Source organism: Cotesia typhae, unplaced genomic scaffold, assembly GCF_013202065.1.
Source record: "Cotesia typhae breed Kobodo isofemale line unplaced genomic scaffold, CoteBio_Ctyphae contig_119, whole genome shotgun sequence".
Lineage (NCBI taxonomy): Eukaryota > Metazoa > Arthropoda > Insecta > Hymenoptera > Braconidae > Cotesia > Cotesia typhae.
This window is the reverse complement of record NW_027423712.1, coordinates 3,968,457-3,996,220: the sequence shown is the minus strand read 5'-3', so window position 1 is coordinate 3,996,220 and position 27,764 is coordinate 3,968,457. Positions and strand designations below refer to the sequence as shown.

Below are 27,764 nucleotides of genomic sequence, written 5' to 3'. Positions count from 1 at the left end.
ATAATTCATTAAGCTCAATTATATCATCAACTTAATTGTAATGTGCTCTGTTAATACTCAATAACTCAGTGCTGTTAAATACTCGTGATCAACAATCAATGTTCAGTATTCAAAGCTCTGTCTCTGTGATAATATTTGACAATATATTGACAATACACTAACGAAGTGACTTAACATATTTTAACACCCTGTCCCAGTGAAAATAAATAATTTAATGTAATTAGTTTAAGCTAATATTTTACAGGTTCATTTAGCCCTTTCCTCCCCTAAAAACAAATAAATTATCGGAATAATGAACACCAATAATTCTGATAATTTTTGTAATATTTCCAATAATAGTAAACATGCAGGGATTCTCTCAGTACGATTCAGAATTTAAAAAATATAATGATTTCAATAATTAGGAATAAATTCATAAATGTTGAAGTCACTAACGAAAATATTGTTAGTTTCAATCACTATTAGAACTGTATAATATGCCTTAATGATTTATGTTATTGATCATCACTAATACATATGTTTTATTTTTATGTTAAAAAAATGCATGAAACTTCTTTATACTTAATATATGTAGATTGAAATTCAGCGGCAAAACTTGGGTAATCCAGATTACATATGAAAAATGACCCTAGCTATATAACTGTAGTAGTACAATTTTTCGAGAGCTGTGACTTATCCGTATTAGGTATATGAATGATCAGAGAACTAAAAAACGAAACCAGCTATATCACAATTGGACAATGTATTTAACATAGTAATGTATCAGATATGTAATATAAGACTAAGCTGAAAAAATTGAGCACCTTTGAACTTCGCGCTTTGAAAATTAATAATTTTCAAAAGTAGGAAGTTATTGATTTCGGTCTTAATATAGAAATGCGAGTTTTCATCAAATCTCCATGTCTTAAAACCTTAGTAAATAGTTCAGTCGACGAGAAAATAAAACAGTTTGTTCACAATTATATGATCTAGTTATTCACAAAATGCCAGCTTTCCGAAAAAAGTTAAAAAAAAGTTAAAAAAATTTCCAACCTCACATGGTCTAAAAAATTGATGTTATTTTCAGAAATTTTATTCCTTCGATTTATGCCTGTGAAATATGTCTAAGAAGATTGTGAAAAATTTGAAACCTACTTTCAATCACCCGGACAGGTCTATATGAATACACATCTAAGATACGATTTATTTCCAAAAATATTTGCCGGATCTATTTGAAATTTTCAGATAATATACTAAAGTATATAATATACATACCAGAAAGATAGAAAACTTTAACTAGGTCTATCCCACCCTCAAAGTATAATTATGTCAATTGCAAACTGCCGTGTAGAATTGCGGAAATAGAAATTATAATTTAAAAATAATTTTCAGAAAATAGTCTTACCTTCCAACCTGAAGTAACGAGTCCAGCGTTTCTTTTAGCTAACACGCATTTCATCCTAATGAAGAATGCTCGTTCTATTTCAATGTTTCCATGAGCATTTGGTAGTAGAAACGATCGATTTAATATAGAAGATGGTGAATTCAATACATCATGCATCTCATTATGATCAACTGGATGAATATACTCGTAAATACTGTTGCCGGTTAATTCAACTTGTGAAAGACCCAAATGTACACTTGCAGTCTCACTAATATACATTATTTTTCCATCAGGTGCTACTACGAATATGAATCCATCGAGAGTCTACAATCGTAAAAGCAAAATATTAAAATTCATTCATCATAAAAGTAAAAAAAAAAAATTTCAGTATAAAATGAAGTTTACAAGAACTTATCGAATTAGTTCATATACGGAAAATAGAATATTAGTGAAGGTTACCGTTGATATCTATATCGTCATATTTTTCACAAACATATTGCACGATTCATAATCCACAGTATCTCAGAGAGCACTTTATTACTGTAAAATTTTTTGCAGTTTCTTTTACGCAACTGTTTTTATTATTGGGTCATTCCATTTCGAATCGACAAATAGATGGAATCGACCCTTTTCGATTTGGACAAATTTTGGTCAGAAGTTTTCTTTTATCATATAACGAAGATCTGCCAAAGAAAAAAAAATACAAAATTTTTTTTTTTAAAGATATGCAAATTCGAAATTTCACAATTTTTCCAGTTTTTAAATGGCCTTTTGATTGTTTGAAAGGGTACATTTAGGGCTTCTGAAAAAAAATGTTTTGGAAAAAAATTTTAAAAAATGCCAAATTTGTCAAATTTTGAATTTTTGAAAATCGTTAAAAATGAAGTTCGCAGTTAAAATTTTGGCACAATTTGTTTTAAATAATACTTTGTACTGATGTTAGAAGATCCTGAAACTTTTAGAAGGATGTTTTTCTTTTTTTCAAAAATATGAATTTTTGAATTTCCAAAAAAAATGTTGTTTCGTTTTTTGCAACTTTTAAGTAAGGTAAAGTGATGCAGATACATAGTATTGTAATTTTGATCATTATAAAGTAAATGCATGAAGTGGAAATATTAAATAATAAATTAATTTCATCTTTTTTTTTTTTCTTTTCATTTTTGAACATTATCTTGAAGTCAGGCCAACACATGACATAATTTATAATTTTTTTAACGCATGACACATTTTGTCGATTTCTTTACTTCAATTACAGTTTTTAACGTCAAATAACTCAAACAATTATTAATTTTCGATAAAAACTAGAAATAATGAGATAAGAATAACAATTTTTTTTCGTTCTTTCGAATACTCGTTTACATAAAAATTTCTGCACATTAATGTTTCTCAATCTCAAATTTCAAATTATTTCCATGTTGATAGAACGATAAGTGGTGTTAATAACTTGAAATAAAGTAAAAAAAAAAACAAATAACGAATTATTTCATGCGTTAAGGATATGACTTAAAGATAATGTCCAAAAAATAAAAAAAAAATGAAATTAATTTATTATTTAATATTTCCACATTATGCTTATTTTTTAATGATCAAAATCACACTATTATGTAACTGCATAACTTTACCTTTTGTATAATTTTTTTTGGAAGTTAAAAAATTTATATTTTTGAAAAAAAGAAAAACATCCTTCTAAAAATTTCAGGATCTTTTAACATCAGTACAAGGTATTTAACAAAAAAAAATTTAGTCAAAATTTTAACTGCGAACTTTATTTTTAACGATTTTCAAAAATTCAAAATTTGACAAATTGGGCATTTTTTAAAATTTTTTTCCAAAATGTTTTTTTTTCAAGAGCTCTAAGTGTCCCCTTTCAAATAAACAGAAGACCATTCCTATATCTATAATAGCGTTCGAGATATTATAAAAACAAATTTGAAAAACTGGAAAAATTGCGAAATTTTGAGATTGCATATCTGTTGAAAAAAACATTTTTATTTTTTTTTCTATCGGCAGAACTTCATTATATGGTAAAAGAAAACTTCTGACCAAAATTCGTCCAAATCGGAAGGGGTCGATTCCAACTATTTGTCGATTTGACATGGAATGACCCTACACAGTAAAAAATTTTACGTCAATGCGTCAAAAAATTTTGTGTTAAATATTCAACACTTTTTTGTGTTAATTTAACACAATAAATGTCGAATTTACACATCAAAATGTGTATGCAATGACGCAAAATTTTTTACTGTGTATTTCATTCACAAAAATAATTTAATTTCTATTCTATTGTCGTGTTTTTAAGTCTCCCGCTTGGAAAATTTAAAATTTTTTAAAAATAGTTAAGATATTGGTTTTCTCCCGATTTCCCAAAATTAAGTCTTCCTCAGCCCTTATTATTTTAAGATTAAAGAAAGCTATTCTGAATATTTTTAGTAGGGTCCGCATGCGTGTGTGTCAAAATGTAACTTTTTTTTTTGTCACATTATATCTATAGAACTAATCGGCCGATTGAAACACGCGATGCAGCTGCCAGAAGAATTATTGAAGTCAATCAGTAAAGTTTTTTCAAAACGATTCGAAAATGTTTTTTATTTATTTTTTCTGTGAAGAAATTAAGATTTTTTAATCGATATATTTTTTGTCTATTGTATCCATTTTTTTGCTCGAAAATTTTCTTGGGTGAATAGCTCTTGAAGATAACAGTGCTAGACTGTGTCAAGGTTGACTGTATACTGACGTTAGCTTTTTTTCAAAATTTTATTTTTGAAATTTTTTCAAATCTATACATTTAAGTACTCTCAATTAATTCCCAAAGTTTAATATATAAGTAAAACTTAAATCTAGGCCTTTCAAATATCCCAAACTTGAATTCAATGGGACTATTCATTCAAAATTAGTTTAAGAGTATCCAACACATATGCGCACGCATTATATACTTCTCTATGACAAGAAAAATAAATCGCTTCTCGAGACTTCAAATTGTCGACACCTGGTGAAAACTTTTGCTTAGAAATCGGACTGAGAATTAGTATATTACACACCGAGGGAAGTAAAGTAAGAAATGTCTCAGATCACATGTAATTGTTGGCCGAGGCGAAGCCGAGGTCAACAAACATGTGATCTGAGGCTTTCTTATTTACTTCCCGAGGAGTGTATGCTATTTTTTTGCTCGACGAAGGCAGAAAGTGGCAACTTCATTTAGCGCAGCGGGCCGAAAGTTGACGCTTTCTGCCCGTCGAGCAAAAAAATTATTTTTCTAACTCTTGATAATATATATGATTACCTCAGTGGAAAGTGAAGAATTGATAAATAGAACGATCAATTTTCATTTTTTTTGTGTTCCTCATAAAGATTTGAAATAAATCATGTGAAGATTCTTAGTAAATTATTCTAGCGTATAAAAATTTTAGCTGATTTGACAGGGTCGGGGAATGAAATGGTTAAAATTGTATGGAATGCCCTATTCATATATGTATGCAAAAAAATTATGTTTCTCATAATTCAATTAAGTATATTACATTACCTGCAATAAGTAAGAACCTAATTCTTTAATTACTCCATCACGTGAGTCATTCATAGTAGTAGAAGCTCCCCATTCATTCCCTAAACCTGTAAAAAAAAAAAAAAAATTACTAACATGTTCTTGTACAATAATATATCATTTTGAGTACTTGTTAATACTTTAAGTTAGAATAAATTCAAGGTGGTCACCAGTGATATAGTTTTGGTTTCTACGAATTTTCATAGCAAACCGAATTGTTCTGAGTATTTGTCAAAGAGGCGTTAAATTAAGTCTGCAATAAAAGAGAAAGCAGGAGACGAATTGACGATGCGTATAAGTAAAGAGTTGAAAGAATAAAAATAAAGAAAAATTAGCCGTAAAAAAGAATAGAAGACTTCTTAAGGTGAGAAAGAAAAAATGTGAAGGATAGAAAAAGAAAAAGAAAATAAAAACAAATGAGTGAGTAACATAACAACGTCCAATTTTCTCGTGCGAGAATACAGACGCGTCGTTGATGTATTCTAGAGGGATGCGACCACTTGAAATTCAATTGAGCAAAGGCTCAAGAAGAACGACAACTACGAGGGAATTGAAAGACCAGCTATTGTAATATAACAACAACCCTCATGCTTTGCTTACAAAGCGTGGGGGCTAACAATACATCAAGTGCGCAATCACAACCATCTCATCCGATACTATTTGCCCTTTACCAAAGTGTCATGTATCTGATTGTCGTTAAAAAAATTAAAAAAAAACCTTAAAAACGTCAATCAATAGGTTCTTTGTGACTATTTTGATAGATTAAACAAATCTAATAAAAATATGACAATTATTTTTATTATAAAACTCAACTAACCATTTGGAAACACTGCTCTCATCTTCAAGTAACTTGTTGTTAATCGAATTACACTTGCTTTATCCAACTGTGAAGTCGTCGCTGCTGGAAGTGGTAATAATTTAGCAAGTTCTTGAAATTCTGTATTCTCTTTTTCTCGGCGCGACCTTGCCGCATTTTTACTTTTTTCTTTCATTATGCAGAAATAACTTTATCCTTTTTGGAACAGATCAAGTTTTTTTCGTTATTGTTCTTGGTAGTGTTTTGAATATTCTATTATTCTGGCGTTGATCATATGTATTCTGGTGGTTTTGTCTTGATGTATTGAATTAATTGGTTTTCATAAATATACTTAAAAATTGAAAAATTAACGATGAAGAAATCATCTGAAAAATATGAAGATAAAGATAAAAAATAAAAAGTTGAATGAATTGTTCCTTATCAAATCGATTACGTTTGAACTTAATAGTCTATAGTCAACAAGTGCTTTTTAGGTCAAAATTTTTTCGCATATTTCGATAATTATGATTGAGGTGTCATTCGATTCGGAATGGCATGTAGATAGTTTTTAAGAAAATCCTAAAGCCGCTCGCAAAAATTACAATCATAAACAATGAAGTGAAAAAAGGGGTTTGGCATTTCGCCAATATCTCAAAAACTATTCAAGATAATTCAAACTTAAAAAAAGATTTAAAAATAGGAGAAAATTTCTCTAAAAAAATCATTACTCCCAGAACTGTAGGACCTATATTTATAATTTTCCCAAAGAATTGAATATACGCCCGAAAACAGGTACTTCAGCTTGCACAAGACACGTCTCTTTCGGACCTTTAATGAATAAATATTATTTAAACTTATTAAATATAAAAATTAAAAATTGAAAAAATTCAGATCAATGAATAATACACATACAAAGTTGCAGTTAATGGGAACAATCCCAACCATCGGCCGATATCTGGCAGCCAACGATTGGCCAGTTATAGGGATATGTCAACGAGCCATACTTGGTTAAACGCTGGTCGCCGTCTATTGCGGACATTAATGTTTTGCAATTAATATCCATTTATCGCCCAAAGTCTGGCTGTTCTTGGCCAATTTGTTATTTTATAATAACACAAATTTGGGTTTTCGGAGATGCATTACGCGAAGTATAATATTTAAAAAAGGAAAAAAGATATTGTAATGTTTATTTAAGATTATTATTGATCCAAATAGAAGTTATATATAAACTTATATAAATAAATAAAAAAAATATATAAACTTTTATACAAGATTATCGTAGATCTAAACAAAAATAATGAGTAAATAAAACAAGACAATAAAAATTTTAAATATGATTTCGAAGTTTGACTTGAGAAAAGGATGGCATAATTTTTGTGACAAACATAACTATTGGAAGGATCAACTATCCCTTTTTAGAAAAAGAGATTTAAAAAAATTAAAATTATTGGAAAAAATTGAAAAAGATTTGATTTTTACTACTACATAGATATACACTTTACATTGAGGTAATCTTTTTGAATCTCTTTTTCTAATAAGGGGTAAGCCTAAATAGGTTTGGTGCAAATTAAATTTAGAATAAAAAAAAATAATCGTCTTCAGACATTTAAAAACTTTATACACAAATCGACAAAATTGAGTACTAATAAATTTCATAGTCTGTACATGCAGTAATAAAATATATTTCAATCATTCAAATAGCTAAGTTGAATTTTTCAGTGATATTCCAGCTTGCAGCGTAGCCGGTAATGATCGAGACTTTCACGCAGACGAACCAGATTCGATTCCCACTTCGACTTAACCTTTAAAATTTGTTCAGAATATTCGACTAGGATCGAGGCTCCTGTGCTACATCTTCTACTACTTGACTTCATAACGCCAATACGATTATAGGAATAAATAATTCTACGACATATCGGCTAAATTTTTTTTTTTTTTTTTTTTTTTTTTTTTTTCATTTTAACATACTCAGCCGATGATCAGCCATTAACGGCCCGATAACTTTTTTTACAATTGGCCGATAATCAGCTGCCGTTAATGGGCCGTTGTTATCATTTGGACATTCAGCCGTCCGTGGGCAATTGAAAGTCGCCAATGATCGGCCGTCAATCAGTATCCTCCGCCCGTCGATGGGCCATCCGAGGGCCGGTTTTCGAACTTTGTATGGGGACCCCGTGGCCCAAAATTTTTATCGCAATTTTTCATTAAGTTATCCACCAGTTAATTAATAATTTTTTGTAGCACGAACATAAACATTGATTGCAAGTGCGATAATTGTTAAACTATTAATCTGATAATTTTTTCCTTTCATGGAGCTATTTTTTAAAGGTCTTAGAATAGATTCCCGCTGGAAGAATTGTTAATTTTCGTCTTCTTATTAACAATTTTTTGATATTAACATATATAATTTTTGATGATAATTGTGATTTAAAAAAAAAATCTGGAAAACGGTTGACTAAAGGCGATCCCTGCAACTTCCCGCTAATTCCATATCTAAGCGCTTAAAATTGCACTTAAGACGTTTTTGAGCTCTTCGAGATCAAAAGTCTGATGAAAGTTTAATAAAACACTATTTTTTGAAATTTCAAACTGTCATAACTGTTATGCTCAAAAAAATAATTTATGTGTTATTATGAGCTCTCCGAGCTCAAAGAGTTAGATATTCTAAGCTTCTAAGCTCTTCGAGCTCAAAAGTCTGGTAGCAGTTACATAAAGAGTATTTTTTGAATTTTCGAACCGCAATAACTTTTGAATGAATGGACTGATTTTCAGGGGGTTGGCAGCATTCCACGCAGTTTTTCAAAGTTTATAATATACTTTTAAACTTCTACTGATCAAACCAAAAATTTGAAAAATTCATTTTTTCCGAAGTTTTTCAACAACGGTAACTCACGAACCAATTAACCGATTCTTACGTTCTTGGCGACAACCCATACAAAGTTCGAAAACCGGCCCTCGGATGGCCCATCGACGGGCGAAGGATACTGATTAACGGCCGATCATTGGCGACTTTTAATGGCCCACGGACGGCTGAATGTCCAAATGATAACAACGGCCCATTAACGGCAGTTGATTATCGGCCGATTGTAAGAAAAGTTATCGGGCCGTTAATGGCTGATCATCGGCTGAGTATGTTAAAATAAAAAAAAAAAAAAAAGCTAAAAATTTAGCCGATATGCCGTAGAATTTTTTATTCCTATAATCGTATTGGCATTATGAAGTCAAGTAGTAGAAGATGTAGCACAGGAGCGTCGATCCTAGTCGGAAATTCTGAAAAAATTTTCAAGGTTAAGTCGAAGTGGGAATCGAACCTGGTTCGTCTGCGTGAAAGTCTCGATCATTACCGGCTGCGCTGCATGCTGGAATCCAACTGAAAAATTCTACTTAGCTATTTGAATGATTGAAATATATTTTATTACTGCATATACAGATTATGAAATTTATTAGTACTCAATTTTGTCGATTTTTGTATAAAGTTTTTAAATGTCTAAAGACGATTATTTTTTTTTTATTCTAAATTTAATTTTGCACCAAACCTATTTAGGCTAATCCCTTATTAGAAAAAGAGATTCAAAAAGATTACCTCAATGTAAAGTGTATATCTATGTAGTAGTAAAAATCAAATCTTTTTCAATTTTTTCAAACAATTTTAATCTTTTTAAATCTCTGTTTCTAATAAGGGATAGTTGATCCTTCCAATAGTTATATGTTTGTTTCAAAAATTATGCCATCCTTTTCTCAAGTCAAACTTCGAAATCACATTTAAAATTTTTATTGTCTTGTTTTATTTACTCATTATTTTTGTTTAGATCTACGATAATCTTGTATAAAAGTTTATATATTTTTTTTATTTATTTATATAAGTTTATATATAACTTCTATTTGGATCAATAATAATCTTAAATAAACATTACAATATCTTTTTTAATTTTTTAAATATTATACTTCGCGTAATGCATCTCCGAAAACCCAAATTTGTGTTATTATAAAATAACAAATTGGCCAAGAACAGCCAGACTTTGGGCGATAAATGGATATTAATTGCAAAACATTAATGTCCGCAATAGACGGCGACCAGCGTTTAACCAAGTATGGCTCGTTGACATATCCCTATAACTGGCCAATCGTTGGCTGCCACATATCGGCCGATGGTTGGGATTATTTCCATTAACGGCAACTTTGTATGGGCAAAGGGTTCCTCTGTGATTTATGTAGAGATTAATTCAAATTTATTCTCTATTTATTATTTATTTTTTACTTATTTGTTAATAAATCTTATCTTACAATTTGTTAACAAACATCTACGTACTGTTCAAGATGATTTTATTTAACAATTTTAATTTCCTTAGTTAAAAATAAGTTGAAACTATTTATTTATGTTAAAATATTCTACTTGTTACTATTTAATATGAACTGTCCGTAATTACCCCGCCACTGTACGGGATTACCCCACAGATTTGAGAGGATCATGAAAATGACACTTTTCTTTTTTTGACAAAAAAATTGCTTGATTTTCAAATTTAATTGAATATTATGATTAAAATTAATAAATTAAACCTTTAGGGGAGAAGGGGGTCAATTGAGCCAAAAAAAGTTTAGCAATTTTTTTATAATTAAATTAAAACTAAATATTAACTTTTTTCTCTTAGAAAGGTAGTTTGTTAAGTCTACTATTATTATCAATTCATAAATTAGACAATAAATAATAAGAATTTTTTAAAATTATTAATTTACGCAAATGCGTCAAATGGCTCAATTGACCCCCGCTCGGGGGCAATTGAGCCGCTGCTTGGGGTCAATTGAACCATCAATATTTTAAGTATGAAATCGAACTTTCAATAAATAATATATTAATTATTAATTCTGCAGCTACTACAATAATTATGCAGCTACTACAATTCACACTTTATATAATACTCAAAAAGTGTAAATTTTATTAAATAATTTCTTACCAGCCGAAAAAAAATTTTGCATAACTAAAAATACAAAAGTCTCAATTTTTTAAAATTTATTGATTGTAATGATTTCAAATTTTGATCATGTATGAATTAGGCACATTAGAATTTAATTCTAAGAGGATAGAGCATTTTTTCGATTTTTTAAGTCGAGTGGCTCAATTGCCCCGTGGCTCAATTGACCCCCTTCTCCCCTATCTTTGTTAATAATCAATAAATTAACAGAATTTTTGTTTAGTATTTTTAATATTTACTTTTTTCCTTTCGTATCCGTAATTACCTCACTCTCCCCTAACTTTTTAACTAATGGAAATACAAGGAAAAAATTTGAGACTTACTCATTCTTTATTAATTGAACAAGACATTAAGCCAAAATTTGAAGCTCTCACTCAATTATTTCTTTAATTTAAACCATTTGTTTACAAAAGTTATCCTAAAAAACCAATTTTTTTCTTCTTTTATATCTAAATATCTTATAATCTAATATAACTATAACCACACAATTTATGTAACTTTTTATCTAACGTATATTTATCAACAATTTTAGCTTATAAATTTTAAATTTGCTCGGGTTCGCCACATGTTTCTCCAAAATAATGTGATACAGCATATTAGAGCCAAAAAAATAAACATTTAAACGATATTAAACTGTTTGCCCACACTCTCATTCGTTGTGATACGGTGAGTTCGATTTTTGGTAGAGGAAAAAAGAAATTATTGGACGTAATTATCAAAAAGGCCATTCGACAGCCGAAATGGAAGTAGATATCATAATAAATAGAAAAAAAATTACTAGGATTGTATGCAAAAAAAACTGTGTTTTATTTACATAATTGTTAATTTTTTATCATTAAAATTTTTTACACTATTCTTAATTCAAATTTATTAAAATTTATTATCTATTTTTTAGTTTGATTTTCTATAAAAAGCGTTTTTTTTTTTAGTTTTTTAAAACTATTATTTGTTTTGTAAAATTAAAATTCTCTTTGGTAGGCAAAAATTTGTTAATATAAGATAAATTGGTTAAAGATAATGATTAGAAATTAAAATTAACATAAATTCATGCCTTATCGACTATAGAAGAAATTTATGTAAATTAACAAAAATCTTATATTGAAAATTGAATAATGAAATAATCTTATCAAATTAGTTTATTATCTAAACTGCGTCGAATGCCAGCAACCGCATACAAATTGGTGTATTCATTCTAAAGTTATTGCGGTTCGAAAATTCAAAAAATTGTTTAATTAAAAACTTGTATCCGACTTTGAGCTCGAAGAGCTTAAAATCATAGAAAAGCTATGTCTTTGAGCTTGGAGAGCTCAAAAATGTAATAAGTGCAGTGTTGAGCGCTTAATGACGGAATGAGCGGGAAGTTTCAAAATTTTTTTGCTACCTCAATTGTTATTAAGAGTATATTACTTCAATCAACAATTTTTCTTCTCTGAGCGATTAGTTCACCCGTCTAGGTTCTTTCGTAGATTTATTAGTAAGAAAATTTTATTTTTTTAATGATATTTCATTTCTGGACAATGAATTGTTTTTTCACTTCTCTAGGAGATACCCTATTTTGCCCCAAAATAATTAAAAAAAAATCGAACAGATAAAAAAAATCTTAAATCAAGTACAATACTCTTGACTTAAAAACTTTCATTGGGAGATGACCAAAATCTTGATTGAATAATATCATGTTTATATTTAAATCAGTTCTATTTTCAAATAAAGCATTCTACACTAATTTTGGAACTACAAAAATTACATTGGCAGTTTCATTCCAGTCTTCAAATGTTTGCCTTGGGATTTTATTTGCTCTAAAGCTAAATTGCTTCTTTCAAGAATATCAGAGTTCTTGGTTTCAGACAATTAGACCGCAGCGCCTTTAGAGTGCCACCAAAAGCCAGTACTATTAATATAGCAATAAATACATCATCCTCATAAAAAGCGTGCAACGGCTGAGAGACTTGTATTGTTGTACTCGGCCTAATCCAGCCTGAGCAGCAAGGCTTGAGCCCTGTAGTCGATATTTTTTTTTTGTTATATTTAATTTATCAAAAAATGTATATTATTCAGCCAAGAATATCAATGTTCTTGAAATAAACATACTTTTCTTCAGCTGTGAATACCATTTCTTAATTTAAGAAAATCTTGTAGTTTTGGACGAAAAAATTTTTATCATATTTAAAAAATAAATTGCTTTTCAATGAAATAGTTATTTGCTTTATTCAAATTCTGTAATCATTTCTTGAACTAAAAATAATAAATTTATTAATTCAAGAACAAAATTTTGAAAACTATAATGTTCTTTTGGTTCAAATATTTCATTAACTACAAAATGTGCATATCAATTAATTTATCTGTAGAAAAATACTCTGTTTAAACAATTCTGTATGATAGCCATTATTTTAGTTCAATATTTCTGGGTCAAGAAAGGAAAATTTAAATTGTCTTAGATAAAGATCAAAATTTTGTGAAATTTTTTATTTTTGAATGAAGAAATTTTTTTCTAACCCTTCACATGTCATATGGCTTAGCTATATCCTATGTTAGTCGTGTCGTAGCATTCTGCCGTCGTATAATTTATTTAGGTATGTCTGTTGCACGCTCCACGGATATTTTTACAGGCGTAGATATAATGCTTCAGGATGAGGAACTCTTCACTATAATCACATCATTATAATATCGGTGGAGCATGTCAATAATAGCATTGATTTTATTTTTACAGTGTTGCAGACACACATTACAAGTTCATAGAATGCCAGCTACATAGATAGAGAGAAAAATATTGTCAGAATGATTATATTCTCAAACATTGTTTTGTTAAAACAATTCAGTTATTTGACAAAGAGGTTCATTTGTCAACATGAAACTATTGCTGATGTGAGTATCTGCGGAGTGAAATTATCTTAGCTGTCGATGGATCGTCATCAGCTAAAAGGTCGCAGAGCTTCTCATGTAGAAAAGAACCACGGGCCCAAGCTTGCCCCAGACTTGGCCCAACTCTGTACAACTCTGGCCCAAGCTTGTATACCAGACTTGGCCCAATCTTGGCGGAAGTCTGGAATGATAACATGGGGCCAAGCTTGTATGCCCGAGTTAACCCAAAGTTGGCCCAGCCTTGGTTACCATGACTGTGCCAAACTTACCCAAATCTGCAAAATTAATTTTAAAAAGTAGAAAATCTTAATTAAATGAGCGATTCTCTGTTTCAATGTAGTACTAACGCAAGTTTGTGACGTGTAATTACTTATTAAAGCTTACCCGATTTAATGTAGAGAAATAAAGTATTTGACGGAACCGAGATTCGAACCCTAGTCGCGCGCTTGCAAGCCGACGCCTAACCCATTACGCCATTAAAACGACCGGTCGATCTAAAGCTTATCATTCTTATAAGCCAAATCTATTTAGAGGTAGATTTTTACGGTTAGTTATTTATATTGATTATTTTTTTTTTTATGGTGATGATATTTTTAAATATTTATTCCAATCAAATAAAATTAATTAATAATTTACAAATATTTTCCTTAGTTATTGAGGCTTGGCCCAAAGCTGGCGTGTCATGGATCGACCAAGGTTGGGTTACCCAGTCCCGGGTCAAGGCTGGCGTGCCATAGAACGGTCAAGGCTGGGTTACCCAGGCTTGGCCCAAGGCGGAGCTACCCAGGTTTGGCCCAAGGCTGGTTTACCGAAGAAACGGCCAAGGCTACTTTACCCAGTCTTGGGCCAAGACTGGGACACCAAGGTTGGTACCCCAGTATTGGCGCAAGCTTGGCCCCGGCGTTCAACTCTGGCGATTCCTATGTGGGATTACCCGATCGTGTCTTTTACAGAAACATTTTCATTTTTGGCGGGTACACTGAATAAAAAATATTGTTTCTTCGAAAATACAAAATATTATTGAGCGAGTATTCTTACAGTAAAAATACGTACCCAGAAAAAAAAATTAATTTGAATGAAGAGAAAAATTTTTAAACCAAGAAAATAATTTTGAAGAGTTTCATTGTCTTGGATCAAGACGAAAAATTCTCGAATGAAGTAAAATTTATTTAATCCAATAAAAATTTCTTAGTTTAAGAATTTTTCTACTTAAATCAAGAAAATAAAATTTTTCAAAATTATTTACTTGATTCAAGTAAATTTTTTTTTCTGTATATTCTTACGGTAAGGAAACTGGTATAACATAGCAAAAGTAATAGTATTAGCGCCCTCACTTTTCACATTTTTATTTTGTGTTGGTAATTATTGTGTAAAGAGCAGCTGTTTGTTTACAAATTGTTACAGGTTAAAAAAAAATCACTGATTAAGAAATCTTACTTGAAATGAATTAATCCTTGTAAAAGTGTATACTTATGTATCAGTCAACTCAAATAATTTTGAAGTAAAGATTTCTTTAATTAGGAACTGCAAGAAAAATTACGATGTTACCATGATACTATCGAAAAGGTCAGTAAAGCAAAGTTTAAAAAAATAGCACAAAGAAAAAGTATAAAATTGTTTTTTTATGAAGTATCAATGATCTCCCTCCTTGATGCACAGAGAAGGTGGAGCTTGGATGTGCGGGCGTGGTTTATTTTCTAACTAGACGTCATCGATTGACAGAGGGGAAAAAGGAATTGAACTAAGGAGATCTAGCAAAAAGATTTTCTTAAGAACATATATACCTGTTAGTTAACGTGTAAATACAGAATAGAAATAACAGATAAAGTAAAAAAAAAAAAATTCTACTCCAGAAACTAATCGTATCTGCATCTTCCCGTATTAAGAAAAATTCTTAATTTTGACTTAAAATTTAAGTCAAAATCCTAACGTTTCAACTTATTTATTTTTTTTCTATCGATGTAAAATTTTCATGACATTTGACTTTTTTTGGCTTAGTTAGGGTTAATTTAAGACAAAAAAAATCAAAATTAAATAAAAATAAAATTAATTTGAACATACTTTTGTGAAGTATAAATAAAAGTTACAAAAATTGAAAGTAAAATAAGAAACATTACATAGAATAATTTCCGATATGACTATGTATATTACGTTCAAAAAAATATAACTATTTAATAAAAAATTCAGATACAGAAATTTTATGAAATTTTGATAGAGCAAGGTCTGTCGAGTCAAACAGTAAATTTTTTGTATAATATTAATAATTTCTATATAAAACTTGGTTATCACATTTCCAAATCAATACACAAAAAAAAATTTACTTGAATCAAGTAAATAATTTTGAAGAATTTAATCTTCTTGATTTGATTAGAAAAATTCTTAAACCAAGAAATTTTTATTGGTTTAAATAAATTTTACTTGATTCAAGAATTTTCGTCTTGGTCCAAGACAATGAAACTCTTCAAAATTATTTTCTTTATTCAAGAATTTTTCTCTTGATTCAAATTAATTTTTTTCTCTGTGTAGTATTAGAAATAACTATTTAAATGATATTTTCAATTATAATTCATGCTTTAAGTTTGTTGATTATTTTTTAAATGTTAGCATACGTACGCCTGGTTTAACCGTACTTATTGTCCGATACAGTTTTGTATGGTCAAAACAATCTTGATTTTCAGCGGTATATTAGACTTCAAAGAGTTGGGACGTTTTTATGGTTAAAATGGAACTCGAATTTAATAAATACGTCATATCGCTAGTCATTCCAGTGGATTTCACTGATTTAAATAGAGTAGTTATTAGTACCAATAATTACAGTAATTTCTACTATTTGTCTTAGTAATTCTTATCACCAATGATTGCAGTAAGTTTCACTTGTTTAAATAGTAGTTTTCACTATCAATAATTATACAATGAAATTTACTAATTCTTTGAGAATTTTTTACCACTAATTCAAACAGGGGAGTTCATTGTGTAAATTAGTGATAAGAATTTACTGAATGAAATAGTGAAAATTCACTGATTCCAAGTGATATATACTTATAACTGTGCAAAACAGTGCATAGGCATTGTGAACCAGTGAAAATCCACTATTTAATTTTTAGAGAGTAGTAATTGGAATTTTTGTGAGAATCTTGTGTAAATTTGCTGATGAAAATTTTAAAAATTGTGATAAAAATATGAACAATCACTTATTCGATGCGAAATGAAATTCTGAAAATAATGTTATTTTTATGATAAAAATTTCAATTTGTTATTAATAAAAAACATAAACAAAACAAAAAATCTCAGTTTTTTGTAAATAACTCAATAGCTACAGGTGATATAGTAGTTATAATAAAATTAAGATGAAAAATATGCGTTGCAAACTATTCGTAACATGATTGGTCATATATATCATAAACATGAAAATATATACAAACTCTATATTCAGGCGCGCGTTTGCGCGCGCAAATTAAATCCTATTAATTTTTATTTAATGTTGAAAACATGGTTCCGCGCGACTTTTGTCACACAGCCACGCCGATGCTAAAATACGAAAGCAATTGCGTATATTGTATACTACATTGACAGGTAAAATTTTTGAAAATAACTATGAAGTCGAAAATAATAACTTGAATCTCTTTGTTTCATATATATTCCTTAAAATCGGTAGATGTGCATTATTACAGCTTTGTCACCAAAACTACTGGTATAAGTATTATAGAATATAATGAATAAATTTAACTTATAAAAGGCAAAGAAAAACATTCAAAAGGGTCTGAAGACAAGGACAGAATAACGGAAGGATAATATAAAATCATGTAAACGTAAGTGACCGATATGAAAGTTGAGCTGTAGATTTGTACAGTAACGCACGTAGGCTCATAAATCAAATCAGGTCTTAAAAATAACAATAGTTGCAAAACGTGGATATGCATTTTAGTAAACGATTATATGAACATAGATATAATTCAGATGAATGAGGGTGTGAATGTGTGCGCGCAAGGATAGATATATATATACATGTATTAGAGTATCTCAAAAAAATCGAATTTTTTTCCTTTTTTTCAATAAACGTTGAGGATTGTCAGAGTATCTTGATAAAAAGATCCTCTGAAAATATGAGCTCTTAATATTAATATTTAAAGATGGCGTTTTGTAATTTTCTATTTCCCATTAAAATGACATAGTAAAATGTTATTTTAAAATTCGGAATTTTGTAAGGTGATAACGAGCTACCTGTGGAAAATTAAAACCCGACCTTATGGGAAATTAAATGCTCTACAAGAAAGTTCTAATTAATCTTTTGCGAAAGTTAGGCTATTTCACAGATATAGAGCCTCATCAAACTTCAAACTATTACAAATTACGCTGTTAATATTAATGTGCAGAAATTTTTGAGTCAATAAGTATTCGAAAGAACGAAAAAAGTGGATATTCTCATCACATTATTTCTGATTTTTATTGAAAATTAATGACTGTTTGAGTTATTTGGTGTTGAAAACTGTAGTTGAAGTGAAGAAATGGACAAAATATATCGTGCGTTATAAAAATAAGAAACTATATTACGTATTAAGCCTGACTTTAAGATTATGTCCAAGAAATTAAAAAAAGTTGAAATTAATTTATTATTCAATAATTCCAACTCGTGCATTTAATTTTTTAGTGCTCAATATTACAATACTATGTATTTGCACCACTTTATCTGATTTACAGTTGATAAAAAACAAAAAAAAAATTTTTTTTAACTTCCCGCTAAGAAAATCGAAGATTTTCAAAAATCGGGAAGTTATTGGTTTCACCTCGTTTTGCCAAAATCGAGTTTTCATCAGATCTCGACGTTTTAAGGTCTCAGGAAGCTTCCCTGACTACTCCTGCGATGCTGTGTGTGTGTGTGTGTGTGTGTGTGTGGTGTGTGTGTGTGTGTGTGTGTGTGTGTGTGTGTGTGTGTGTGTGTGTGTGTGTGTGTGTGTGTGTGTGTGTGTGTGTGTGTGTGTGTGTGTGTGTGTGTGTGTGTGTGTGTGTGTGTGTGTGTGTGTGTGTGTGTGTGTGTGTGTGTGTGTGTGTGTGTGTGTGTGTGTGCGTGTGTGTAAATCTCTCATAACTTTTGAACGGCTTGACCGATTCTATCGCGGTTGACGCCAATCGAAAGGACTTATCTGAACTTAGATTTTGAATATGGTTTAGACCGATTCGGACCAGTAGATTTTCAGAAATCTCAAAAAGACTTCAAAAAAAATTTTTTTCAAATCTGGTTTTTTTTTAATAACTTTTAAACGGCTCAACTGATCAATTCCAAAAACTAATCAGCTTTTAATATCGAAAAACCACGTCGATTGCCATGAAGCCGGTCAAAATCGGTTGATTCGTTCGTGAGTTATCGTTGACGAAAAAAATCGACAAAAAGTGTTTTTTTCGGATTACACCGAAATTTCCGATCTAATCAATTTGTGTTTAAAAGTATATCATAGAATTTAAAAAACTGCGTCGAATGCCGTTAACCGCGTGAAAATCGATTCATTCATTCAAAAGTTATTGCGGTTTGAAAATTAAAAAAATAGTGATTTATTAAACTCCTTTCAAACTTTTGAGCTCGGAGAGCTCAAAACTACACGAAAATTAGATTTTTGAGTTCGAAGAGCTAAAAAACATATTAAATGCAATTTCGAGCGCTTAATTACGAAAGTAGCGGGAAGTTGCAGGGATAGCCTTCAGGGTCAACCGTTTTCCTAATTTTTTTATTCAAAAATTTATATTAAAAAAAAATAAACCTAGTTCTAAAAATTTCAGGCTCTTTTAAAATCAGTACAAGATATTATTTAAAAAAAATTGTGCCAAAATTTTAATATCGATCGTCATTTTTGACGATGTTCAAAAATTCAAAATTTGACAAATTTGGCAGTTTTATAAATTTGACTCTAAAATATTTGTTTTTTTTAATAGCCCCAAGTGTCCCCTTTCAAACAAACAAAAGGTAATTCTTGTGTCTATAATAGTGTTTGAAATATTATGAAAAAAAAGTTAAAAAACTAGAAAAATCGCAAAATTTTGAATTTGCATATTTTTAAAAAAAATTTTTTTTCTTTTTTTTTCCTTTTTGCAGAATTTCATTGCATGATAAAAGAAAATTTGCTCAAATCGAAAGGGGTCGATTCCAACTATTGGTCGATTTGACATGGAATGACTCATTAGTGAATATTTTTTGCTGAAAATGAATAAAAATGAGCATTTTTCGAATTATTAAAGATTTTGGATATGCATTCTATTGAATGTATGCATGTTCTTGTCCTCAAGTTAATAATAATAGATTATTAATACATACAAATTGATTTTTTTGTGCTTAAGAAAAAAACAAGGCGTAATTTTTAATAGTTTGAAGTTTATCCGATTTTTTTTTGAGATACTCTAATATATTAGAGTATCTCTCTAGTATATATATATATATATATATATATATATGCATAAAAATACAATTTTTTATAACAGAATATGTCTTAAGCAGAGAGTATTTTTAATTCAGATTCCATTATTAATATATCTGTATTTATCTTACAAAAATTAAGAGAGAAAGAAAAAATTCAAATTTTTCGGCGTTTTTTTAAAGGTTGTAGCGTGAATGAAAAAAAAGCAAAATATAGCTCCAAGTGACTAGTTTTTGGATCTAAGTTTAAAATTTTTTTTCGAGTAATCTCAAGAAAACCACCGAGAAAAAAATTTTCGGAAGTTTTTTGGTTTTTCTTTTTAGTCTATGGACTTGGAAATGTTTTAACATTTCGTCATTTCCGCGATTGGTTTTCCATTAAATTTAAGTCAAAAAAAGGCAAAAATAAGTCAAGCTGAGGTAAAATCGTCGACAAATTGACGACTTCAAACGTAATTGAGTTAAACCAAGTCAAAATTAAGATTTTTTTCGACCCGGGAGATTATAGAAATCTAAAAATGTCATCATATCATGCTTTATTGGTATACCTATTATAATAGGATCAAGTTTCTAAAGTGACACACACGAGTTTTTTAACTTGTATTAGTATAAAATATTTTTATAGACTATTTAAAAAAATAATTTTTATTCTTTCATTTATTAATTTTTGGTCATTGGAATTTTCAGAATCTATGAAATTATCAATAATATTTATGACTAAATTTGAAAAGTTGTGCTAATATGAAAACTATTCCGATACCAGTTGAGCTGATCTAAAACTCACTGACAATCAAGACTCATTACTTAACGCATGTTCTATCAAGAATAATATTATCTCATTTCAAGATAATTACAGAAAAGAAAAGCTATTTTTACTGATGTATACTATGAGTGTTTAAAATATTTTTCAATTAGCATAATTGATGTGAGTATTTCAAATTACCCTGATTAATGTCTCTAGTTTAATTTAATTTTGCTTAGATTTTAGTCTTTTTTGTAACTGAAAGGGTACTCTATCTTGTTTAATATGGTTAAATCTTGACTGAAATTTGCGTATATATGAATGGGGTATTTCATGCCAAATCGACCACTTTTGAACCCGACCTCTTTTAATCTGGCCAAAAGCTTCAGAAATTCATATTTTTGAAAAAAAAAAAATAAATAAAATAAAAATATCCTTCTAAAAATTTCAGGATCTTTTAAGATCAGTACACGGTATTATACAAAAAAAATTAAACCAAAATTTTAACGTTGATCGTCATTTTTGACGATTTTCAAAAATTCAAAATTTGGCAAATCTGGCATTTTTCAGAATTTTTTTCCAAAATATTTTTTTTCAATAGTCCTAAGTGTCCTCTTTCAAACAACTGAAACGCCATTCCTGTATCTATGGTCGCGTTCGAGATATTACAAAAACAAAATTGAAAAACTAGAAAAATCGCGAAATTTTGAATTTGCATATCTTTTGAAAAAAATTTTTTAATTTTTTTTCCTTTGGCAGAACTTCGTTACATAAGAAAAGAAAACTTCTGACCGAAATTTGTCGAAATCATAAGGAGTCGATTTCAACTATTTGTCGATTTGACGTGGAATGACCCACATGTACAATATGATCGGTCTTGTCTCTTTTCTAATTTCCGCAATTCTATACAAATCGCAATCAAAAGTAACATACCTATTCTTAGGACGATTTCCAAGGTTAACTTCTACGATGAGCCAAATCTGTCGATTAATTAAGAAAAGAGAGTAATTCAAAAATTTCAAAAGTCGAAAAAATTTTCACTTTTACCGTATTTCCGTGCAATAACAATTGAATGCGATATCATTTAAAATTTTTGTAAATTGCATCTGAAAGCTTATTTAATGAGCTTTAATTTTCACATTCATTAATTTTTTCCAAATTATATAGTTTAGAAATGACAGCAATTCAAAAATTTTTGAAAATCGCGATAATTGGTACTTTTGCCGTATTTCCTTATAATAATAATTGAACGCAATATCCTATCGAATTTCTGTAAATTACATCTGAAGGCATTTAATTCATTGAACCATGAAATATTACTGAACATAAACCACCATGAGGCTGCACATGACTTTGTTATGTCGACAGTGCGTGAACTAAATCTAGACCTTGCGCTTATAGCAAAGCTATATAAACGCCTAAATGGCCAACCATGGGAAACAGACTGCACAACCAAAGGCGTCATTTAGTCTTATGGCAAACCCCCTTTTCCAAAGCGTAGTTAATAATGGTAGCGCTAACTTCGTAGCAGCATAGGTAGATAGTATCCGCTTCTACAGCTGTTACGCACCACCTAGCCTCTCCATTATTGAATTCACTAACTCCTTGGATCGACTGACCGAGGACGCGATGCAGTACTACCCAGAGGCAATACCAGGGGACTTCAACGCCTGGGCAGTAGATTGAGGCAGCAAGCATACCAATGCGCGAGGAAAAGAACAACTAGAAGCCTTTTCTACACTAGATGTAGCCCTGCTCAACAGTGGTGATATACCAACTTACACCAAAAGAGACACAAGTTCTACTCCAGATCTTGCTTTCGTCAGCAGCAGCCTCATCAGAGGATACTACGACTGGAAGGCGGTGGATATTTACACAGCCAGCGACCTCATCGCGATTCTTTAGGAACTATTAAATGACCAGAATCCTAGAAGACCAATCAAGAAACTTAACGTCATTGGATGTAAAGTGAAGTCTTTCGACCCGTGTATATTAGAAATATCCCTAAGTAGTGATCTGATCATTGCTGGTGGCGCAGAAAAAATATCCAAGGACCTGATAAAGAGAGTGGCCCAGTCTTGTGACACCTGCATGCTCCGTAAAAAATTTTCGGTGCACTGGTGGAACGACCACATCAGCGTCCTTCGTAAAGAGCTTCGTAGGAAAAGGAGAATATTTCAGCGTGGCTATCGATGACCTGACTCGGCGGTGCTGGTCACAGAGTACCAAAAAGCTCGTCGATTCTTAAACAAAGCCATCAAAGATAGCAAGAAGAGCTGTTGAAACAAGCTCGTAAACGAGGTGAACAAAGATCTGTGGGGTAGACACAGAAGAAAATTTATGCAGGCCTGTAATTGTGTTGGGAATACTAAAGCGCTGGGATTGGACGGAATCCCTAATATTGCCTTAAAAACATTTACAAAAGCAGCGCCAGCGTTATTTCTTGACGTTTACAACTCATGCTTTAAGGAAGGGACTTTTCCTCAAAAATGGATACAGCAACAACTGGTACTACTTCCCAAAGGAAAAAACCGTCATTAGACATAAAAAATACCTGTAACTTCGCCAACCGAGACTGCATCATGCAAGCCCTTTAAGAAAAAAATATACCAGGATAACTACGGGAAATGTGACTAGCTACTTTAAAAATAGGGTCCTTAAATATGATACGAAGAACGGACCGAGAGAGTATGATATTACTGGAGGAGTGTCACAGGGCTCAGTTCTTGGCCCGCTTCAGTAGAATATCATGTATGGCGGACTGTTGAGACTAAAACTGCAAAAAAGCGTCAAACTCGTAGCATATGCGGATGACGTAGCCGTAGTGATCGTCGCCAAACACCTTGACGAGATTAATCACATGTTAGATATCATCTTCGAGCACGTCAACCAGTGGATGAATACAGTGAACCTGCAACTTGCCGCACACAAGATCGAAGCAGTGCTTATCACCAGCAGAAAAGCAATAGAAACCATCATGCTGATAGTTGGAAAACAAGAAATAATATTACAACCGTACATTCGATACCTGGGAGTGATGCTACATGCCCGATTAAACTTCAATCAGCAGGTTGATCATGTGAGTGTCAAAGCATCATTAATCAGAGTGAGTTTAACACGACTGATGCCGAACGTCGGAGGCCCAAAGCAGAGCAGGAGGCTATTGCTGTCATCAGTAGTCACATCAGTGCTCACATATGGAATATCCATTTGGGTTGAAGCTTTCGATACTCAATAGTCATAGAGAAAATCTGGACCAGTATATCGTCTGAGTGGACTAAGAGTAGCCAGCGTCTCCCGCATAATATCTGAGGAAGCAGTGTGCGTCATTTCTTGAACTCTGCCTTTCAGAGTTCTAGCTGAGGAAAGACGGACTCTATACCAACGCAGGAAGTCAACTACACTGAGCTCTGAAGAATTTAAAATAAAAGAAACTGGAGACAATCCTGAAGAAAAGAATTCAACTAGAGACATTAATAGAAGAAATGCTGTCATCAAAAGCTGCCTCAAACGCTATTAGTACGTTTGCAATAGAAGTCTTCACCGACTTGGGTTCAAAAGGGAAAAGACTAATACATTACCTGTTTACCTACGAGGCTTACTTGAAGAGTAAGTGGATAGAGTTTGTAATCACTACAAGTAATGTGAATCGTGTCCATGATCGATGCGTAATGAACAAAGTTTTTTATCAAATTTGCAAATTATTAATTATCAATATAGGCTGATAGAAAGATTTATTAACTACTAAGCAATAAATTATTTAATTTATTAAATTCTAATAAATATTTTTTAACATTCATAAAATATTTATTTAGGAGGAAAGTATATTTAGTAAAATAGTTTACAAGTATTTATTTATAGTTAACAAATATAGTTATATCTGGTCAGATATAATAAAATCTTTTTATGTCTGATGTATTTTTCAATCCAGATATTGTTATATCTGTTTAGATCTGATCAGATATGACTAGATCTGATTATGTCTCCAATCCCATATCTGATCAGATCTAAACCTTTTTCCCCGGGAAAAGGTAATAAAGTGATAATCAACAACCAGACCTTTACCTGTAGTGATGATCAAGATACTTTTGTCAATTTAAGCAAAAGCTCCTCAGCCAGCGCTACCACTCCAATTGAGTCGAGAATTATCCGTTGAAAAACTAGATAATAGCTCAGCAGAACTAGTAAAGATAACCTTCTGGAACCTTCGTGGCTTCTCCAACCTTGAATTTAGCTCACGCCGCAAGTACTCAGCCATTATAGCCGCCTGTAAAACCTGGACTACGCTGCCTCTCAACCTCCGATTCTTAGAAAAACATTTCACTGCAAGTACTTATTGATTCCATCAAAGCAACACATACTCATGACTTGTTTATTACAGGCGGTGACATGAACGCATGAGTTGGTCTCTTAAGCCCCTGGTCACCTGAGATGTTTCTGGGACTCGATATTCATGATACAAAAACAAGTCTGGATGCTGCGGAATGCGATAGGGTCCAGCAACTGCTCGATTTCATGCTGGACAATGATTTTGTTCTTCTTAATGATAGAATCAACAGTGACTTCCCAGCTCAGCCTACTTATGATTTTCACGGTACATCAATAAATGATTTAGTATGGGCAAATGCTTCGTCGCTTCATTATATTTTGGACCTGGAAGTTATACTTGAACCCTCACTGTCTGATCATAAACTCATCTGTGTATTAATATAAGTAAGCTCTATCTCTAAGCCTGATTCTTGCTGTACAGCTCCTTCATGCAACATTATCAGAATTAAATGGGATGAAAAGTTGAAAAATGAATTTTCTGCCCTCCGGTCGGAAAGTGGCAACTTTCTGGCCGCTGCGCTAAACAATGTTGCCACATTCCGGCTACGTCGAGCAGAAAAATGGTATACATACCTTGGCCAGTTAAAAGTAAAGCCTCAGATCACATGTTTGTAAACCTCGGCTTCGCTTCGGCCAACAATTACATGTGATCTGAGACTTTTCTTATTTTATTGGCCTAGGTATGTAATATACTATCTAGGGCCAACTGTACTCTATGCAATTCCCGAGTAATCAATTAGAGGCACAGCCTGATGACCTGTAAAACTGGCTACAACAGTCTATTTTCACCACCGCGGAAAACACCGGGATAGTTAAAAGATCATGCTTTAATTCTAACGTCTTTCTGTATCGCAATCTTTGATATCTGTTGTAAAGAAGTAAAAATAAATTTCTGCAGATTTCTCTTGAAAATTAAAAAAGAAAACTTTAACTCTGCCACCAGACAGGAAGTTACGAACTATAAAAAATTCTACAAAGACCTTTGCAAGAACAAAATAAAAGACTACATTCAACAAATTAAAGAGGCCTTTGCCAACGTCTTTGCGCCATCGAAATTCTGGGATGCTGTCAAGAAATTCAGCTACAAAGGAGGTTCTTACTCCTCTATACCCATAACTGATTGGAACAATTTCTATAGCATAGTATACCAACCTAGAATAATCTCAAGCCTTCCGTCGGAGCGCATCCTTAATAGTACTCTCTGTGCTAAAATCTGGCAAGTCCCCGGGACCTGACCTCCTGACCTTATAATACATGTTCCGGAAAAACCTTATACGAACCTTATAAGTCACTTGCTGGAGATCACAAAGAGATACTCAGAATCATCTTAAGCAAAGTCTTAGACGCTGAACAAGTTACTAATACATGGACCAATTCCCTGATGACCATACGAAAGGTTACATAAGAAAGGTAATAAGAAGGATCCCCTGAATTATTGCGGTATTGCACTAATTAACACCGTAACTAAGATATTCACCACAATTCTTAAAAAGAGATTAGTCATTTGGGCCAATCATCAAAATGTGTTACCCAAGTGTCAAATGGGCTTTCATCTGGACGCAGCTGTACGGATGCTATTTTTACATTACTCAGTGCTATTCAAATCCAATTATCTTCGTTGACTTTTGCAGGGCCTTTCGCTCTGTCCCACATAATCGACTATGGCAAAAGCTACGTCAACTACAGATTAGCTCCAAATTTATTGCAACAACAAAGTCGCTATATGACCAAGCAGCGATACAGATCAAGTCGGCTGGGGAATACTCCATGAAATTCGACGTAACTGAAAGCATACTCCAAGGCAAAGCACTGAGTCCTGATTTATTTCTACTTTTTCTACACGACATTGAAAACTTTTTCCGATTGAAGGGCTTATATGGACTGAATATAGATGGAATCACGGATATTCTACTCCTTTTTTATGTAGACAACACTGTCATTTTTGCGTACTATCTTTATCTGGGAGTGATGGTCTCTTCCTCAACAAAGGGACTTAACGCTCTTAGAAACGCAATGAATAAAGCGAAGTGTGCCTTCAGCTCATCTATTTCCAACCTGGTCAAAGCCAAATGTGACTCAATCGATACCTTTCTATGCATAAGATCTATTCACGTCGCTTGTTTGAGCTTGCTTAAAACTCTGCTATCGTTTCGCCTTTCAACTGGATTAGCCAGCTGAGAAAATTTTTGTAGGAATGCGACTCACTGGATTTACTTGAGATCCCTGAGGCATACATCTGGGAAGCAAGAACTGAGATAATTTTCCAACGTTATCACGACATACTTCTCAATAAAGACTACAACAATGCGAGTCAGTCAAAATCTCTCGAGTTCCAATTACCCAGAGCTCGCCAGTATGCGCCTGATAACTATCTCCTGAAAAACAATGCAATGTCCACCAAACGCATATTAGCACAAATAAGACTGGCCAACAAATACTGCTGTCGCCTTATAGCGAAAGGAATCTTACTTCAGTTCACGCCTAACACCAAATGCCAGCTCTGCAACTCAAATGAAGGGGATAGCATGAATCACATGTTTTTTGTGTTTTCAATGTTTTCAAGGCTGTGATCCCAGTGCCTGCATAATCAAGTAGATACCGACCCACCTATAGCTAATCTTATCCCCACTATCCCAAAAAATTTAACCGACTTTGTCAACTTCATAATTCAATGTGTACGGATGTATGTAAACCTCTCATAACTTTTGAACGGCTGGACCGATTTCATTGCGGTTGATGCCATTCGCGAGGTCTTCACTGAACT

At 31.7% G+C, this 27,764-nt stretch overlaps 2 protein-coding genes across 5 annotated transcripts in view; one reads left to right on the top strand and one right to left on the bottom strand.

The window, feature by feature from the left end:
* Sim (bHLH transcription factor single-minded) overlaps positions 1-27,764 on the bottom strand; it is a 59,194-nt gene that overhangs the window by 25,660 nt on the left and 5,770 nt on the right. For 2 of the 4 annotated variants that reach the window (XM_074247215.1, XM_074247233.1), the window contains exons 2-4: positions 5,719-6,083; positions 4,884-4,969; positions 1,385-1,687 (exon numbers count right to left, since the gene is read on the bottom strand). In XM_074247215.1, coding sequence (XP_074103316.1) covers positions 1,385-1,687; positions 4,884-4,969; positions 5,719-5,893 — 564 coding nt within the window. In that variant the 5' untranslated portion in view covers positions 5,894-6,083. Of the gene's footprint in view, positions 1-1,384; positions 1,688-4,883; positions 4,970-5,718; positions 6,084-24,736; positions 25,586-27,764 lie in introns of those variants that run through there. The other 2 variants (XM_074247225.1, XM_074247241.1) reach the window with 2 other exon arrangements.
* On the top strand, positions 23,421-23,909 carry LOC141532222 (uncharacterized). The gene has a single exon (XM_074250468.1). The coding sequence runs from the start codon at positions 23,421-23,423 to the stop codon at positions 23,907-23,909; it is 489 nt and encodes a 162-aa protein (XP_074106569.1).

Excerpts from the sequence above, each read along its gene's own strand:
- LOC141532222 (XM_074250468.1), top strand. The coding sequence starts at position 23,421 with ATGTATGGCGGACTGTTGAGACTAAAACTGCAAAAAAGCGTCAAACTC.